This window comes from Somniosus microcephalus, unplaced genomic scaffold (genome assembly GCF_052327205.1).
Source record: "Somniosus microcephalus isolate GS21.2 unplaced genomic scaffold, FLI_Smic_1.0 unresolved_chr6, whole genome shotgun sequence".
Lineage (NCBI taxonomy): Eukaryota > Metazoa > Chordata > Chondrichthyes > Squaliformes > Somniosidae > Somniosus > Somniosus microcephalus.
This window is the reverse complement of record NW_028225184.1, coordinates 32,874,605-32,893,926: the sequence shown is the minus strand read 5'-3', so window position 1 is coordinate 32,893,926 and position 19,322 is coordinate 32,874,605. Positions and strand designations below refer to the sequence as shown.

General features: G+C 42.5%; 1 protein-coding gene and 1 long non-coding RNA gene across 2 annotated transcripts; both read right to left on the bottom strand.

Annotated features, from left to right (window-relative positions):
* Positions 1-673: 673 nt before the first annotated feature.
* LOC147087179 (uncharacterized) lies at positions 674-6,778 on the bottom strand. Its single transcript, XR_015075597.1, has 3 exons — positions 5,045-6,778; positions 3,233-3,273; positions 674-2,182 (listed from the first exon to the last, which is right to left on the bottom strand). It is a non-coding gene; the product is annotated as an uncharacterized LOC147087179 (long non-coding RNA).
* Positions 6,779-6,784: 6 nt separating this feature from the next.
* LOC147087178 (Fc receptor-like protein 5) lies at positions 6,785-17,905 on the bottom strand. The gene is made up of 5 exons (XM_085978207.1): positions 17,627-17,905; positions 15,336-15,629; positions 13,132-13,425; positions 8,684-8,980; positions 6,785-7,097 (listed from the first exon to the last, which is right to left on the bottom strand). The coding sequence occupies exons 1-5, from the start codon at positions 17,898-17,900 to the stop codon at positions 6,937-6,939; spliced, it is 1,320 nt and encodes a 439-aa protein (XP_085834333.1). The 5' UTR covers positions 17,901-17,905; the 3' UTR covers positions 6,785-6,936.
* Between the last annotated feature and the right edge of the window lie 1,417 nt (positions 17,906-19,322).

Below are 19,322 nucleotides of genomic sequence, written 5' to 3'. Positions count from 1 at the left end.
TTTGTCGATCGCAGTCCTGCCTTCGATCGATTTTATTTTATTTCCAATTTTGAAAAATGGTTCCGACCCGAAACGTCAACTCAAATTTCTCTCCACGGATGTTGCCTGAACTGCTGAGTTTTTCCAGCATTTTCTGTTGTTATGAGGTGGAGATGATCTGTTTTAGTGATGTTGGTTGAGAGACAAACATTGTCCAGAACACAGGGGAGAACTCCCCTGCGCATTATCGAATAGTGCCATTGGATACTTTATGTCTACTTGAGAAAGTAAGCGGGGACTCGGTTTAACGTCTCAGCCATCTTGATCTCCTTATCGGAGCAAGGATATACATGCCTTACGAGTGGTGCAACGAAGGTTCAATAGTTTCATTCCTGAGATCAGGAGGAATAACTTCATTCAGAGGGTTATGAATCATTGGAATTCTCTACCCCAGAGGGCTGTGGATGCTGATTCGTTGAGCATATTCAAGGCTGAGACAGATTGATTTTTGCACTCTAGGTGAGCCAAGGAATATATATCTTCTCAGATACCTCGATCTCAATTTTTTTCTGATTACCTTCCGGAGAAACACCTTGGACCGTTTAAGGAAAGGATATAAATGCAAGTTGTTTTTATTGGACTTTCCAACCTCATGGGACCTTGTAGTAAATAAACAAACACCACTACTGTGTAATTAGACTTCTGCGAAATTGTAATGCCTTTATTCAGATACTGAACGCATGACATTGCTGTACGCTCAAATGCATATGCTATTATAAAGCTATTAAATCATCTTCAATGCCATTAACAGTTATAATTATTTCCTGCAACAATGCATCACCCGGGCAGAGCGCAGAGAGGAAACTCTGGCAGGGCAGAGGGGAATCGCACAGTTTTAACATAATAAACCCCGTTTTTATCAGTGAAAGGAAAGTCAATCCCATTCCTCAAGGTGCGCGCGATACTCTGCGCCAGATTTAACATTCGGCGCTCTGCTATGGTGAAACTTAGCACCCAGGCAGTAAAAGCAAAAACATATTTTACACCAAATTATTTAGAGCAGAATTGACTTCCTGGAGGAAACTCCAGCAGTAGTGGAGAGGGCAAAGATGTTCATGAAGTTTCCTGATCTATTCTAATTTCCCCAAAGTGAGGTCCGTTCTGTAATGTGCAAGCTTAGTAAGAAGTTTTACTTTACTAAAACACCGCTTCTACCCTCCTGCTGCAAGGTGGTGCCGAGAGAATTGGCGAAATTGATAGCCCCCAATCCGGTGGTTAATCGATTATTCAAATTCATGACTGGGGGCCAAGTTTGCAATTTGTGCCCGGCTACACAGAAACAGCGATTCAGTCACAATTATCTCAAGGAACATGGCAAAAAGGATGGAATTTAAACTTGAGTTGTACAAATCCTTGGTCAGACCCGGTCTGGAATACTGCGGTCATTTCTGGGCATCCCTCTTCAGGAAGGATCTATTGGCCTTGGAAGGGGTGCAGCGCAGATTCACCAGAATGTTACCGGGGCTTAGAGAGTTACATTCTGAGGATAGGTTGCATTGACTTGGATTGTTCTCCCTTGAGTACAGGAGATTATTGTGTAAATTAATCAAGGTTCTTAAAATGTTTACACTATCTGATAGGTTGGCTATAGGTAATCGATTTCTTCTGGTAATGAAATCTATAACAAGGTAATTTTAAAATTAGAGGTAGGCCGCTCAGAAGCAAATTCAGGAAGCACATCTTCACGCGAAGTTTTGTAGAAATTTAGAAGTTTACCCGCAGAAAGGCTCTGTGCTGGGGGACAATAGGAGATTTCGAGAGAGGGATTGAGCATATCAAATGATTAGGCACAAACCGGGTAAACCGGGTTGAGGTTCAGACCAACCATGATCTCATTCCATAGAGAAGGCTCGAGGGGCTGAATGGCCGGCTCCTGGCTACCATGTTCTAAAATGTTTGTTTAAATTACGCACAAAGTAAACTAAATACCTGGAGTGGGGTCAGACATTTCTCACAGATTACATTTCTATAGATGGCTTCTTGCAAACACAAAGTCTCGCTGAATAATATTTTAATGGGTGAAATGCTGATGACCATGGCATTGTCCGGTACTGTTGAGATGGATGTGCCTGGTCTTCTAGAGTTTCACCGCTGCATAGAGGACGGAGTCCTCACCGAGGTTTTGGACGGTGTCTCGCTGACTCTGAAAGTAATGGTGCAAATGGTCAGAAATGCAATCGAACAACTACACTCTGGTAACAGTTCAGCGAAATTCTATCAGCTGATGCTCCAAGGCAGAAGCCGAAAAATGTCAAAAGCAGCGTTGTTGGAGTGAGCAGTATTAAACGGGGAATATTGCATTGCTCTAAAGGGTATTAACTGTCTGCTAACGGTTACATTTGCAGATGAAGTTTTCACCTCAGGTAATGCTCTTTGTTTAAAACAAGAAGGGACACTCGAGCAGCAGCAGGGCAACAGGACATGATCGAAACAGAGAGCGGGAGGAATTTTCTACTTGATCAGAGGTGCTGAAGGGTCGATAAGGGTTCGGCCACCGATCACTTTGACATCGATGGAAAGGGACATCAGTAAGGTGTAAAATGGGCGGCTGAATCCAGATCACTGTTTTAGGCCCACTCTAAGCCAAAAGTTCCAGCGCCTATCTCTGACAGCATCGGAAAATGAAGGGACAACTTAACTTTCCAGGTGGGATACTAGGATGTTGTGTGTAAGACGTGGAAACCGCATGTTGGTTCAGTGGGTGAAATAGAAAATGGTCTTGTTTATGTCAAAATGCTCTGCATATTCCAGACATTAACCGATTGTTAAACTGTAAATGCTGTACACTGCCTAGATTCGCTTGTACAGGAGTGTGTTTGCAGCTGCATTCGTGGTAATTGAACTCTGTAATTTCCCTTCAGTTCCTATAGCGGGCCCAAATCTACACCTCACCCCTCAAATATTATTGTTCTATTGCAAATACATTTGTTCAATCCGCTTAGAAAAATAGAGATCCGTTCATTATTCTGCATTGGACATCATTCTGTCGCCGTTTAAAGACATATTGAAGTGTGATCAAAAACATTTTTGTCCTCATGTATATTAATTACTGGACAAGGCAATTGTGATATTTCAAAAGAAGAAGAACTCTGAAGGCAACAAATATTTGGACACATCGTTCCAGGAGATGGAATGAGCGAGATAAAAGTCCACATCAATGGAAAAATAAAATCCCAGTGCATTTTTAACTTACAGCGTTTACTCTCGGCAATGTTTGCAGGTTAAGAACAGCATCTAAACAAAACAAAACACAATAACAAATGGATTGATGTTTAAATACTTAGAGCATTTTCCTCTTTTATTAAAGAGTTTTATTCCTATGGAGGTTTTGTTTATCATCATATGGATGGGACACCATCTCCACACTCAATAGTGGGAACTAGCTGGCCATTGACAACTACCAATGGGTATTTGACTATCCACTAGGAAGTGAATGCACCTCCTATGCTGAGTTTCCCTTCTCAATTCCTCGGTTTCTCCAGGAAGTGGATGGGTTGGCTGAGGTTTCTCTCGACATGGGCAGTAGATTTTCACTGTATGACTTGATGTTTCTCGGATTATCGATGATGCAGCGATAGCTTGCCTAATCTAGAGTTGTCCTGTGATCTCAATGAGTGCTAAACTCTCGATTGTTGAATATTAATGCATTTTTATCCATGATAATAACTTTAGCTATTTGAATAAGGAAACACTTGATTCCGAAATATTTACATCATACAGGCATGTTGCTACCTCTCTACAAAATCTTACTTGCTGTTGTTAAAATGTTGTCATCCTTTTTGTTCAGTCTTTTCTCATTATAATAACCTATGTGATCCTTTATTCTGGAAACTTAATATGTAAATGTCTCACACTGTTGTTACACCATCTAACCACGGGTGGCACTACAACGCATTAAACGTTACTGGAGAAGAAGTTCGATGCTCCTCCTAACCCAATGTGTTAGCTTCACATCTTTGAAAGGGTTTTGCTATTTAACATTAAATAACAATAAAACGTGAAGTATTGTACAAAAGGGAAAGACGGCCAACATTGGAATTTAATTACATCTGTGTACCCCGGTCCAGTAATCCACTACCCTACAAGAGCAAAAAGTGGAAGGAGCGCACGTCAACCCATGCAGCCCACCAACCCACCCCTTCAACCACCGTCTGCCCCACCTTTGACAGAGCGTGTAGTCACCTGAGAACTAATTTTTAGTGTGGAAGCAAGTCATCCTCGGTTCCGACTGACACCCTAAGAAGATGACCCTGCAATGCTGCACTTGAAGACTCTACTTAGCCCGGACTCCACATGCCTATTGCACTGCGAATTCGATGAGCAATACCATACAAATCTTTTGTGCTCTTTATAAATCGCACTTCCGATTGTAATTAGTTGCTTCACAGTGCTCATGATAAATTCCTCTGCTTGATTCTCTTGTAGAATCAAAATCTGCGACAGAAATTTGGCATACTGTAATTACATCTATCCACCAGTGGTGGCGTGGTGCAGCTTCTCAGCATGTTTGCAAAAACCTGTGATGCTATTACCGACTCCACTTGCTTCAGCAATTGCCATCTATTACACTACTGTACTGTAAATATATAAATATTTAAAACAATGCATGATCAGATTTCCTATTAGAAACAAATTAGCACAGTGGGTCGGAATAAAAAAGGGGTTTGTTTTACATCTATGTGCCGGGTCCAGCGACCTGTTTCCGACTATCCTCTCTGCATCTGTTGACTACACTCCCTCATCACTCCCTGTCTGAAAAATCACTTTCATTGAATGATGAAAATATATATTCAGAGTTTATTTTGATTCTTGGTCAGATTCACTAAATGATTCAGAATGATTGACAGTATATGTGATTCACAGTTGGTTTGCTAATACAATAAAATGTCTACAAACGGTTACTAGAAATGTAACAATAATATTGTGTTCATTCCTTTTCGTTAACTGCAAGAAAAGCTAAATGCAAAGGAGAATTTTGGATGTACGAATACAAAACTGAACTTACATGTTAGGGTCTCACTGCTTTGGTCACCAGGAGGCGCTGTGTTCCTTAAAACAACATATATCGTCAATTAATCATTTTATTTTCGATGGCACAGATCATTAAATTCTTGATACAGGTATTGATTGGATTTCAGACATGGATCCCATGTTATATGTAGAAGTATCTCTCTGCCCACGTCCTGGAACATGTGTTTATCCAACTGTTCCCAGGCCAGGTTATTCCTTGTTACCCTGGAACTAATGATTAGTTTGACGTCTAGGGTGATTAATGAGGACCTATCTCCTGCTCTCACCATGTGGAGCGGCACCATTACATAGTTTGTGAATATTTCCACCCGTTGGACAATCTTTTTGGCGAGCAGAATTTCCATTGGGCTAAAAATAAGAATTTGATGAAATCATCACAAACCGATTCGCGATATCGATTCAGTGAGCACAAAGAGGGATTTCATCTCTCATTGAGCTGTTGTTAATATGGGATCCCCAGATGAGAAAGGCTATAGTTTAATGAGATAATGAACAAAAACACATTTAAAGGGATGTAGTGCAGATGCAAACAAAATTACTGAAGTAAGTGAAAACTGCCTGGATTAGTGTTTGAATATGGTTGAGTTTGTGTGATTGTGTGTGTGTTTGAGTGTGTGTGTGTTTTATTATGATTGTGTGTTTGAGTGTGTGTATGTGTGTTTTAATATGTGTGTGTTTGAGTTTGAGTGTATGCTTTATTATGAGCGTGTATCTGTGTCTTTCACTGAACGTATGAGAAAATATATGTGTCCTTGTGTGTGAATATATGTGATTATGTATACCAGTCTGTGTATATGTATATGAATTTGTGAGTGTATGTATGTATATACGTCTAATTGCGTGTTGGAGTGTGTGCGTGAGTGTGAGTGGGGGAGCTTCTTTCTAATATGAAAAGGAAGTGAAGTATACAGGGTTCAATTATTCCTGAACATCTGCATCTGAGTTTTATCTTGGCCAGGTGTGGTTGTAATTGACAATTCAACAGTCAATGATCTCACCTCATTTCTCTGCTGCTTCTCCACTTCCCTGAGAAGAAAATGTAAGTGTTAGAAATCTGAGCCAAATAATGGTTTTCAAAATAGGAATAAGAGTAGAGTCAATGAGCTGAAAAGGTCTTTTGGACACAGAAACCTGTGCCCCAGCACCATAACTGTCCCGACACAACCACCCAATGTTTTATGAAGGAACCCGAAGGGGGTAATTTTAAATTAACCCACCGGTGGGAAACGGTCGAATTCAGGCAGGATTTCCATTGTACACAGCGCCCATCTCCTGCTCCGCTAAACTATAATTTCATTCCATGCTGTGTTGCAGATTTTCCTCCTCCATACTCATGTACTACCCTAACCACCTCCACAACATCACCTCTCAGCCGTCTCCTTCCAGACTAAGAATACCGAGTTTTTCGATTCATTCGTTACAATGTGACACTGTGGGTTGGAATTCCACTTGACTGGTAAAGGAAAATGGGCGGTATCGCTCACTCTGCATGTTCTACACCCCACAGGACATTCAGTTCCATACATGGGGAATACCATAGGTGGCAAATGCGATATCATCAAGTAAGACACATTTGTACCCCAGTAATGCAGTTGCTCAAAATTAGCAGTGGCGTTGAGCCGCCCATTCTACGTTAAAATCTATATTCTATTGAAATCAATTATACTAAATATTGGATGGAGCAAATAACAGGCAGCTATTTAAAAAACTCCCGTTATGTGCTTCCACCAAAGACGCATTTCTACCCAGGACCCTTTCTGCTTCGACCCTCGCTATTTCGCCTGTCAGTCTACGATTTCCAAATATTTACAGTCCGAGCTTATGGGTGAAGTGGGAGATGGTTGGAGGAGGTTGTCTGTACTGTGTTCATGGAGAGGCGGCAGTAAGCATGGTCTGCGTGTCTGTAATGAATGGATAATGCATGTTGATTAACCCACCTTTCTTCCAGAAGCACACACCCAACAGAACAAAGATGAGAATCAGACCCACAGCAGAGCCAACACCAGCCTCCAGCGCAAAGGATTTATCTAAGTGAGGTAAAGGGACACAGCGTAACCAAGTTAAACAACAGTTTCTACAAAAAATAGATAATCTGCAGCTTAACAGGCAGTGGATCCGGAGTGAATTCCAAAGCAGAAAAAATACATAAGAAATTAAAAGGTTGATATAATATCATAGAATTGCACAGAAAATAATGAGTCCATTTGGCCCATCGTGCCTGTGAAAGAGCTATACAAATAGTATCACACCTCTGCTCATTCCCCACAGCCCTGCATTTTGTTCTCACTTTCAAGTATATATCCGATTCCCTTTGGAATGTCACTATTTAATCTGCTTCCACCTCACTTTCAGGCAGTGCATTCCAGATTACAACAACTCGCTTGTTTATTTAATAATTTTATCTCACCTCTGTGTTTTGCCAGTGATCTTTAATCTGTGCCCTGTGGTTATCGACCCTACTGCCAGTAGAATCAGTTTCTCCTTATCTGCTCTATCGTAAACCCTCATAATTTTGAACCATTCTATTACATCTCCCCTTAACATTCTCTGCTCTAAGGAGAACGACCTCAGATTCCCTTGTCTCTTCACATAAAATGGCATAGCATTTCCAACACTCGCGATACTTAATGTTAGCGGTTCCTTGGATTTTCACTGTTTCGAAAACGTGCCTCAGATGTTCAAAGTCGTTCTCTCCTCCTCTGTTTTTTATAATAAATGACCCGCCTTAAATCAGTGCTGCAATATCAGCGAATCAGTAATAAAGTCGGCGGGGGTTTGGCATGCAGTTGACGTCACAATGCATTGGGAGAACATGACGCAGCACGAAGCTGATTCTCATTGTTCGATTGATTAGTTGCCTCGTTCATTCTTTGATTCTTTCATTGGATATTAACCGTGTTCTGGGACAAAGCGACTGTTCCCAGCTGGCGGCAAAAATATAACAGATTGCACGTAAATTAGTCAGTTTCATTCTGTAAGTTTCATTCTGGTCATTGGGTCAAAACTGCGCATGCGAGGAGAGAATGAGTTGAGCTAATTTTTTAGGCGCGGACCTTTGTCACAACATCCTGCTCTCTCCACAGACGCCGACTGAACTGTTGTATATTTCAAACAGCAGATTGTTTGTTTTGCTTATTGCTTACCAGGTTAAAATGACCTTTTGTTAAAGTCGGTGACGTGAATATTTTTTTTTCTCAGCTTCCCTAGGGTTAATCTTGCACTATTATAGAATCGATGAGGAACTACAGGAGAACGCGAGTGAATCAAACTTTTAATCGGAGTTGGAGAAGTAAAACCATCCAATGGTTAGCGCTTTAGTTCTGCCATCAGTCACGCAGTAAGTAGCAAACACTTAATGGAATAAGAGTCAAAGGGTATTCGAGCACTGGCATAAAAGTGGGCAATGTCACATCGCCCACCTGTTCAGTCCTGTATGACGGGGTGTAAAGTGGGCAGCCTATGAGTCAACATCCAATAAGAATTTTAACATATTGATGTCATTTACATGCCAGTTTTAATCCTTAAACAGAACAACTGATGCACACTAACTATGATGCAAGCACCCCTTGTGCTGGGGTCCGATAAATGCAGTGACTCTGTGAATCTCACTCACCTCCTACAGTTATATGTACAGGGTCACTCAGAGCCGATGTTAGCCGCCTTCCGCTCACATCCGCTTTGTACAGGCAGGTGTAACTTCCTCCATCGGAATGACCTATATTCCTGATGGTGAAGGTGAGAGAATTACACCCTGCAGCAGCATGCTGGACATCCGAGTGATTCGTTTCTCCATGTCTGTATAAGTAAAATGTGATGCCAGGAAGCTCCCGTGGGCTTGTACAGTTAAAGGTGACTTCTCCACCCTTCACAAGAACATTGGAATCCATTGATATATTTGGTTTGGGTAGACCTGTAATTCGAAAGGAACAAGTAGTGACCATCGATTCAAAATGCAATATAGACTTATTCTTGAGAACCAAAATATGAATGAGCTGGGCTTGTGTACACAGGGGATAACTGAAACGTTTGGAGAAGACAAGACAGTCGAAAATATAGTGAGCAGTGAGGATGATATCAACACACATCAAGGGGACATGATTCTGCTATTCCCATTTACACTTCCTCTAGACCCAGCTTTTGTTTCTTTACTGGTCCCATACCATCTCCTTTTGCATTGTACAATCAGACCTACTGTAATTTAATCTTTCCTGCCTTCCAACCTAACACAGACCTTCCCATTTGATCTTTCCTCCCTTCCCCATTTCACTGCCTCTGCATTTGCTTAAAATGTTTTATAACTCTAAGTTTTCCAGTTCTGAGGAAAGATCATCGATGTGAAACGTTAACACTGTTTCTCTCTCTACAGAGGCTGCCTGGCCTGCTGAGTATTTACAGCATGTTCTGTTTTTATTTCAGGATTACATAGAGAGACTGGTGAAATTGAGAGAAACATGGCAGATGAAATCTAATGCAGATAAGTGTGAAGTGACACAATTTCGTACAAAGAATTAAGAGGGAATGTTTAAACGAAATTGTACAATTTCAAACGTGGTGCAGGAACAGAGGGACCTGGGGTGCACATGCACAAGTCTTTGAATGTGGCGGGATAGGCTGAGGTTACATTTAAAGAAAAGCTGTATCAAACAGAGGCTTAGACTACAAAGTCAAAGAAGATATGCTAAAGCTGTAGGAATCACTGGTTAGACGCCATGTAGGAATACTGTGTCCCAGAATAGGGCACTACACTTTAGGAAGGATGTCAATGCCTTACAGATGGTGTAGAGGAGATTTACCAGAATGGTTCCAGGGAAGAGGGATTTCAGTTATATTGAGAGACTGGAGAAGCTGTGATTGACTCGTCAGAGCAGAGAAGGTTGAGTAGAGATTTAATAGAGGTGATCAAAATCATGAAGCGTTTAGATAGATTAAATAAGGAGAACGTTTTTCCAGTGACAGCAAGGTAGGTAACCAGGGGACGCAGGTCTGATTGTACAAATCAAACTTCCTCTCCACCTTCTCTGCTCTAAGGAGAACTACCCCAGCTTCTCTACTCTATCCACGTAACTGAGGTTTGTCCTCCCTGGAATCGTCCTCGTAAATCTTCTCTGCCCTTCTCTAAGGCCTTCCAACCCTTCCTAGAGTGCGGTGCCCAGAATTAGACCCAATGCTCCAGTTGAGGCCGAACAAGTGTTTTATAAATGTTTATTATGACATCCTTGCTTTTGTACTTTATTCTGCTATTTAAGAAGTTCAGGATCCCGTATGCTTGTATAACTGTTTTGTCAACCTGCCCTGCCACCTTCAACAATGTGTGCACAAATACCTCCAGGTTTCTCTGGTTACACATACACTTTAGCGTTGTAGCTTTTAGTTTTTATTGTCTCTCCTCGTTCTTCGTACCAAATATATCATGTCACACTCTTCCACGTTGATATATTTCGTATTGTTACTGCATCTGTGGTAAATGAATGTAAAGAACAACAGAAATGGATTTCTGCATGTTCTTGTGCCATGAAAGGCTGGTAACTCAATAACGATTGTGACGTGTTTAATTGAAATGTTCGTATCGGCAATTGAGATTCGACAAAAAGGGAACTGATGGTTTCAAAAAGAAAATAAATCAGTTGGGGATCTTGTTCCAAAATCTGGGCTTATCGCTGAAATTACCATCTTTGATACCAGGAGAAGATATTTTCCTTTGAAATTCACATTTCTGCTAACTTAGTCGAGCCATAACCTGAATAAAAAGAGTGAACAACTCCCATAAACTGTGTGGATTTACATTTCACATCAGGCAGTGCAGAGTTGCTGGGCTGTAGGATGTGGGCTTCGCTGGCAAGGCTGGCATTTAGTGCCCGAACCCAGTAGCCCTTGAGAAGATGATGGTCAGTCTTCTTCTTTAACCCATTTATGCTCCCACAATGCTGTTCGGTATGGACTTCCAAGATTTTGAGCGAGCGACGATGAAGGAACGCCAAATATATTTCCAAGTCAGGATGGTGTGTGACTTGGAGGTGGAACTGGGAGATTATGCTGTTCAGATGCTACGACTGCCATCGTCCTTTTTTATGATGGAAGTCGAGGGATTTCGAGGTGCAGACGAAATCCATTGAGTGATATGAAACCTTAAATGTACTTAAGTTAAAATATTTTGCGTATCAGGATGTTTTTGTAAATCTCATTCCGCTGTTTCGGTTATCTGACTGAGAATCTGTAATCTGACAAGGCCACCCACACTGGCGGTGCCTCGTGAGGTGACCATACATTCAGTGGAGTTAAAACTTTGGCAGGAAGAAGCCATTTGACGTTAAACATTCCACTGTGGTAGTTCCAGACATTTAGTGAGTAAAATTGGAAATCAGGGTCAGATTTTGCGTGATTTTAAGAGATAGCCGGCCGCCCCCTGTCAGAATGTGTTGTCTTCACATCGCTAAATATCCAATCTCTCAGCTCCATCAAACAGCATTCCCTCAGTACTCAGTCACAGGGACAATGGTAAACTAGCACGATATTAGATTCCATTTAAGTCAATGGAGGGTATAATTGGATGGAGAGTAAAATGGAAGGTCGATCCCTATCCGTCTCTTTTCCACCTGCAGGATGTGGTTAAAGTTACCCTCCAAGTGTCGCCATGGACTGTGAGCTCATGTTTTTCGTCGGGATTGAGTGCACAACATTCAGACGCAATGGAGTATAAATTCGTCTTGTACAGTAGCCTAAAGCAGGCGATAGCTCAACATCAGCACGTTTTACACATCGCCGGATTTCCATTTCAATTGCCTGCAATGGAATCAGAAATCTGTCGGGTGTGAATCGGGCGGCTGTTTCGCTTTCGCCTGTTTTACGCTAATTCCCGTGAGGAATGTCACAGTATCTCCAGTAATGCCCTTTGCGGTGAGCAGGTGCACAGCGAGTGATTGCAGGGCATGTTACATGAATCCTGTCAAGAGTTGAGGAATCAGATTAAAACCTAGCCCCACTATGTATGAAAGGAGGGAGAGAGGAAACGAGGAACTACAGGCCAGTTAGCCTGACATCAGTAGTAGGGAAAAAGTTCGAATCTGTTATTGAGGAAATGGTAATAGGTCACTCAGAAAATACAAATAGCATTGACAGAGTCAACACGGATTTATGAAAGTGAAATCATGTATGACAAATCTGGTGGAGTTTTTTGAAGTTGTAAATGGCAGAATTGATAAGGGGGAATCAGTGGAGGTGGTGTATTTGAATTTTCAGAAGGCATTCGATAAGGTGCCAAACACGAGGTTACTAAACAGAATTAGGGCTCATGGGATTGGGGATAATATATTTGCATGTATTGAGGATTGGTTAACGGACAGAAAACAGAGAGTTGCAATAAAAGATTCATTTTCGGGTTGGCAGGCTGTAACAAGTGGGGTTATGTAAGGATCTTTGCTTGGGCCTCAGCTTTTCACAATCTACATCAATGGTTTGGATTAGGGGACCAATTGTAATATATTCAAGTTTGCTGATGATACAGAGCTGGTGCAACTTAAGGTGTGAGGAGAATGCAAGAAGGCTTCCAGGTGATATAGACAGGCAAAGTGAGTGGGCAGGGACAGGGCAAATGGAACAGAATGTGGAGAAGTGTGAGTCTAGATCCAAGGTCCACAGTCTCAGGTTAAGGTTTCGGCCATTTAGGAATGAGATGAGGAGAAATTTTTACACTGACTGGATGATAAATCTTTGGAATTCAGTACCCCATAGGGCTGTGAAGGCTCAGTCGTTGAGTATATTCAAGACAGAGGTAGATAGATTTTTGAATATTAAGGGAATCAAGGGATATGTGGATAGTGCAGGACAGTGGAGATGCTGTAGAAGATTGCGAATGATCCTACTGAATGGCAGAGCAAGCTTGAAGGGCGAAATGGCCTTTCCTGCTCCTGTGTCTTATATCCTTATGTTCTTAAAACCAATTATGTTTTATTCCTCTCTCCAAATATTAAACCATTAATTCAGTTACAGTGATAGAAGCATGATTTTATAAACATACCAAGAGTGCTGGAAAAATACAAAAATCCTCTGCTCCCTGTCACTCACCTGCTACAGTGACCATCACAGACTCACTGCGCTGAGTTTCTAACCACCTTCCATTGACGAAGGTCCCATATTTGCACTGGTACCGCCCTCCTTGGTCAGTACTGTTAACCGGGATTGTTAAAATGTTGTCCTTTCTGACCATTTGATCAGATTGCAGGTATTGATTATCTTTGTATAAGTAGAACGATTTGCCTCGATAATCTCCGGTCACATTGCAGGTAATGGTGATCGCCTCTCCTACTACATACACCCCACTCGGTTGATCAAGTGATATCATTGGTGTAGTTAGCGGATCTGTGGTAAAATAAATATAAAGTACAGTTAGAAATGGATCTGCGGATTTCCACGTGCAGTGCAAGGTTGGGAACTCATTGATGATTGTGCGGTGTTGAAGCACAGTTTCCCATCGGATACAGAGATTCCGCAATAGGGGAGTTCGGGAATTGATTATAAAAAAAGATTGACTTGCATTTCTCCAGCGCCATGCATAACCATGGGACGTCCCAAAGCAGTTTACAGCCAATTTAGTAATCTTGAAGTGTATTCGCTGTTGTTATGTGGGAAATCAAATGGTGGTGCCAAAGAACCAAAATCCGCTCAAGTTCTCGGTCCAAAGTCCGGTTTCAGGCCAGAGATTTTACTCGGGGATGCGAGCGGAACAAGGAAATGGTTGCTTTGAAATGCCCAGTGCTGTTACTTTAGCAAGGTGAAGATGAGATCAGAGAGAGTGAAAGTCTTCATTATTCCCATAGCAGCGACTGGTACCACTGCAAGTATGACACCCCCGCCAACAGAAGGCAGTGAGCAACCAATCTAAGCGAGGCTTTGAGTGCCACACTTTTGAAATAATTTAGCCGTTTTTGCGAGCACACAATTATTTTTATATATACCATTGTGGTTGTCGCTGGCATGTCCAGCAACTACTGTCAATCCCTAGTTTCCCCTCCAGAAGGTGTGGGTGGCCTTCTAATTGAACCTTAGTGAGGCCAGTGTGGTCAAAGTGCACAACAATGTAATGAATTGTAAGGGTTGGACGTACCACGGATGAAGGAACAGCAATATATGTCCAAGTCAGGATGGTGTGTGACTTGGAGGGGAACTTTTCGGCGGGGATGTTCCCATGTACCTGCTGCCCTTGTCCTTCTAGGAGGAATAGAACGCTGGTTTGGGAGGAGCAGCCGCAGAAGCCTTGGTGACTTGCTGCACTGCATATTGTAGATGGGAAACACTGCAGCGACTTTGCGCCGGTGGTGGACGGAGTGAATGTTTAATGTGCTGCATGGTTTGCCAATCAAGTGAGCTGCGTTGTCTTGGGTTGTGTCACGCTTCCTGATTTGCAGCTGCTCTCACCCAGAGATGTGGAGAGTATTCAATCACACTCTGGAGTTGTGCAAGGAGATGGTGGAAAGGCTTTGTGGAGTCAGGAGGTGAGACACTCGCCGCAGAATTCCCTGCCTCAGACCTGCTCTAGTAGCCACTGTGTTTATTTGAAGGTGAATTTGGAGTGGATGTTGTTCCCATGCACCTGCTGCCCTTGTCCTTCTGGCTGGTGGAGGTCCCGTGTAAGTGAAATGCTGACGAAATGCAATGAAGAGAGAGATATGGAAACCCACAAAGTAATTCGATTAAAATATCACACATAATAGGATCATTTTGAAAGTCTTGGCACGCAGATTCTGTTCTCGGACAGAGAAACCTGTAATCTGTTATGGCCAGCCCATCCGGAAAGCTTCTTGAGCTGACACTACACTCAGTGGAGTTAAATCCCACACGCTGTGCTTTCATTGTGGCAATAACATTTAAAGTTTAAACATGAAGTGGGACATTTTTTTGGAGGCGGATCCTTGAACATAGTGTTTATGATTCGATTTTATAAACATAATTAAATGGAAAGCTTTATCAGGCAGGGCTGAAAACGGGCGGCCGAATCGCTAGCGCCCGTTTTGAGCTACCGCCCGTGACGAATTTCATCGCCTTATCTCCAGTAATGCCCTTTGTCGGTAATGGATTCACATCAATTGAACACAGGTCCAGAATTACATGAATCCTTTCGAGAATTGATCAATAGGTTCAAAACCTATTCGGTTTCTTCCTCTATCCTAATATTAAAACATTCATGTTGTTCCAATGATTAAAGCATGATTTTATAAAAATTCCAAGAGCTTGATAAAATCATACAAAATCCATTGATCCCTGTCACTCACCTGCTACAGTGACCGTCACAGACTCGCTACGATGAGATTCTAACCGTCTTCCCTTGACAGAGGTTTTATAGTGGCACTGGTACCGCCCTCCCTGGCCTTTACTGGTAACTGGGATTTTTCCAATGTTGTCCTTTCTGATATTTTGATAGGATTGCAGATATTGATTATCTTTGTAAAAGTAGAACAATTTATCTCGATAATCTTCAGTCAAGGTGCAGGAAATGGTGACCGTCTCTCCTACTACATACACCCCACTCGGTTGATCAAGAGTTATCACTGGTGTTGTTAGCGGAGCTGTGGTGAAATAAACAGAAAGTACAATTAGAAATGCATCTGGGGATTTTCATGTAAAGCGCAAGGTTGGGATCTCAATGATGATATATATCCAAGTCAGGCTGATTTGTGACTTGGAGGTGAACTTGGAGGTGGTGGTGTTCCCATGCGCCTCCTGCACTTATCCTTCTAGGTGGGAGAGGTTGCAGGTTTGGGAGGTGCTGCCGAAGAAGTCTTGGTGACTTGCTGCAGTGCAACTTGTAGATGGTAAACACTGCAGCCACTTTGTGCCGGTGGTGGATAGAGTGACTGTTTAAAGTGCTGCATAATTTGCCAATCAAGTGACCTGCTTTGTCTTGGATTGTGTCACGCTTCCTGAGTTGCAGCTGCTCTCATCCAGAGATGTGGAGAGTATTCAATCCCACTCTTGACTTGTGCAAAGAGATGGTGGAAAGGCTTTGTGGAGTCAGGAGGTGAGACACTCGCCACAGAATTCCCTGCCTCCGACCAGCTCTAGTAGTCACAGTGTTTATGTGGAGGTGAATTTGGAGCGGATGTTGCTCCCATGAGTCTGCTGCCCTTGTCGTTCTGGCTGGTGAAGGTCCCGTGGAATTGAAATACTATCGAAATGCAATGCAGGGAGAGAGATGGAAACCCACGAGATAATTAGATTAAAATATCGTGCATATCAAGATCTTATTGAAAATCTCAGCACGCAGATTCTCCTGTAAGCTTGCAGAGCTTCTTGAGATGACAGTACACTCAGTGGGGTTAAATCCCTGGCGCCGTGCTGTCATTGTGGCACTAATCGTTGATTGTTCGAACCTCTAGTGATAAACATTTTCTTAGGCGGATCCTTGAATCAGGCGGCCGCAATTTGATTTTGTACACATAATTAAATGGAAAACATAATCAGGCGGGTCATAAAATGAGCAGCAAATCGCTATCGCCCATGTAATGCTACCGCAGGCCATATGTTTCATTCTCATATATTGTCATTATGTGAGAGACAAGCAGTGATATCCGATTGTATTACAGTGAAAAAATTGATTCTTACCCATTACCGTTACCTCCACGGTATCACTTCGGTCTGAGGTTATCTGCCGCTCTGACATTGTTCCCTTATACACACAGGAGTAATCTTCTGACCCAGTCCCCATGCTGTCCGTGATGTCAAAGATGATCGCGGATTCCCATGAATTGGCTTTGACCATTTTGATTGGATTATTTTGCCCTCCTCTGTACAAATAGAACATGCTCCCTGAATATGGAGATCGGGCTCTACAGGTAACTCTGACCATCTCCCCTCTCACAAATATTTGATCCAGAAGGTTAAGTGATATTAATGGTTTGTGAGGATGAGCTGTGAGGATAACAAGAAATCAATATCCCGCCGGGCGTGAACGGTTCTGCAATCCGCTTTTCACCCCAGACTATTATACTCTCCTTGAAGTCAAATGAAAGTAATTTCCGAAAGGTTGTGACCCAATCAGCCGACCCGATTTTACGTTGTACTGAAGTAAATTAATGGTAAAATTGGGCGGAGAGTAAATCGTGAAACCGGCCCGAAACAAGCTCTTTCCCGCTTGGTGGATTTGCTCACAATTGCCCACCATAAGCTGTAAGCTGTGAGCTGGATATAGCCAGGACAATGTAAATGACCACCGGCCAGTTTTCTGCTGAGCGAGTAGGTTTAATATCACACAAAATGGAATCGGATAGCGTAAAAACGTGCAGCCGATTCACTTTCGTCTTTTTTGCTCCTCCACCCGAGACAAATTTCAGGTGCAATATCTCAGTATTGCTGTTAATAACCGTAGTTGCACAGCGGTGTATTCAGGGCCATTGTTACATGGATCCTGTCAAGCTTTGAGCAATGAGATCAAAGGCCATTCGCTTTTATTCCTTTCTCCTAACGTTAAACATTTCATTTTGGTATTGTGAATAAAACATGGATTTTTGAAAATACCAAGCATGTTGCATAGACATATTAATAAACTCTGCCCCCTGTTACTCACCTACTATTGTCAGCGTAATAGCCTCACTCAGCGGGGAAAATAATTGCCTTCCATTGAAGGAGATTCCATATTGGCATTGGTACCGCCCTCTTTGGTTACGCTGTGTAATCAGGAATGTTGCAATGTTGCCCTTTGTTACGATTGGGCTAGAGGGCAGCATTGGGCCATCTCTGTCAAAGTAGAAGGCTTTATTGCGATAATCTCCGGTCACATTGCAGGTAATGGTGACCCTCTCTCCTACTACATACACCCCACTCGGTTGTTCAAGAGACATCACTGGCTTTGTTAGCGGATCTGAGGTAAAATTAACGGAAAGCACAATTAGAAATAGATCTGCGGTTGTTCATGTCATTTGTTCACTCAAAAGTGATTGTGCTACGTTGGAGGGAAGTCCATTCATTGGGGACTGAGATTCCACAAAAGTGGAGTTCGGGACCTGATTAAAAGCAAGAGAAGATTACTCCTGTGTGTATAAGGAAACAATGACAGAGCGGCAGATAACCTCAGACCGAAGTGATACCGTGGAGGTAACGGTAATGGGTAAGAATCAATTTTTTCACTGTAATACAATCGGATATCACTGCTTGTCTCTCACATAATGACAATATAGGAGAATGAAACATATGGCCTGCGGTAGCATTACATGGGCGATAGCGATTTGCCGCTCATTTTATGACCCGCCTGATTATGTTTTCCATTTAATTATGTGTACAAAATCAAATTGCGGCCGCCTGATTCAAGGATCCGCCTAAGAAAATGTTTATCACTAGAGGTTCGAACAATCAACGATTAGTGCCACAATGACAGCACGGCGCCAGGGATTTAACCCCACTGAGTGTACTGTCATCTCAAGAAGCTCTGCAAGCTGACAGGAGAATCTGCGTGCTGAGATTTTCAATAATATCTTGATATGCACGATATTTTAATCTAATTATCTCGTGGGTTTCCATCTCTCTCCCTGCATTGCATTTCGATAGTATTTCAATTCCACGGGACCTTCACCAGCCAGAACGACAAGGGCAGCAGACTCATGGGAACAACATCCGCTCCAAATTCACCTCCACATAAACACTGTGACTACTAGAGCTGGTCGGAGGCAGGGAATTCTGTGGCGAGTGTCTCACCTCCTGACTCCACAAAGCCTTTCCACCATCTCTTTGCACAAGTCAAGAGTGGGATTGAATACTCTCCACATCTCTGGATGAGAGCAGCTGCAACTCAGGAAGCGTGACACAATCCAAGACAAAGCAGGTCACTTGACTGGCAAATTATGCAGCACTTTAAACAGTCACTCTATCCACCACCGGCACAAAGTGGCTGCAGTGTTTACCATCTACAAGTTGCACTGCACCAAGTCACCAAGACTTCTTCAGCAGCACCTCCCAAACCTGCAACCTCTCCCACCTAGAAGGATAAGTGCAGGAGGCGCATGGGAACACCACCACCTCCAAGTTCACCTCCAAGTCACAAATCAGCCTGACTTGGATATATATCGCTGTTCTTTCATCGTCGGTAGGTAAAAAATTTGAACTCACGACATTGTTTTGCACTTTGACCACACCGGCCTCGCTAAGGTTCAATTAGAAAACCACCCACACCTTCTGAAGGGGAAACTAGGATTGACAGTAGTTGTTGGCCACGCCAGTGACAACCACAACGGTAAAGATAACAATAATTGCGTGCTCACAAAAACGGC

Coding starts and splice junctions, on each gene's coding strand:
- LOC147087178 (XM_085978207.1), bottom strand. CDS start 17,900: ATGTCTCTTGAACAACCGAGTGGGGTGTATGTAGTAGGAGAGAGGGTC. Junction 15,630..17,626: donor TATTACGCTGACAATAGTAG/GTGAGTAACAGG, acceptor ATTTCACCACAG/CTCCGCTAACAACACCAGTG. Junction 13,426..15,335: donor TGTGACGGTCACTGTAGCAG/GTGAGTGACAGG, acceptor ATTTTACCACAG/ATCCGCTAACTACACCAATG.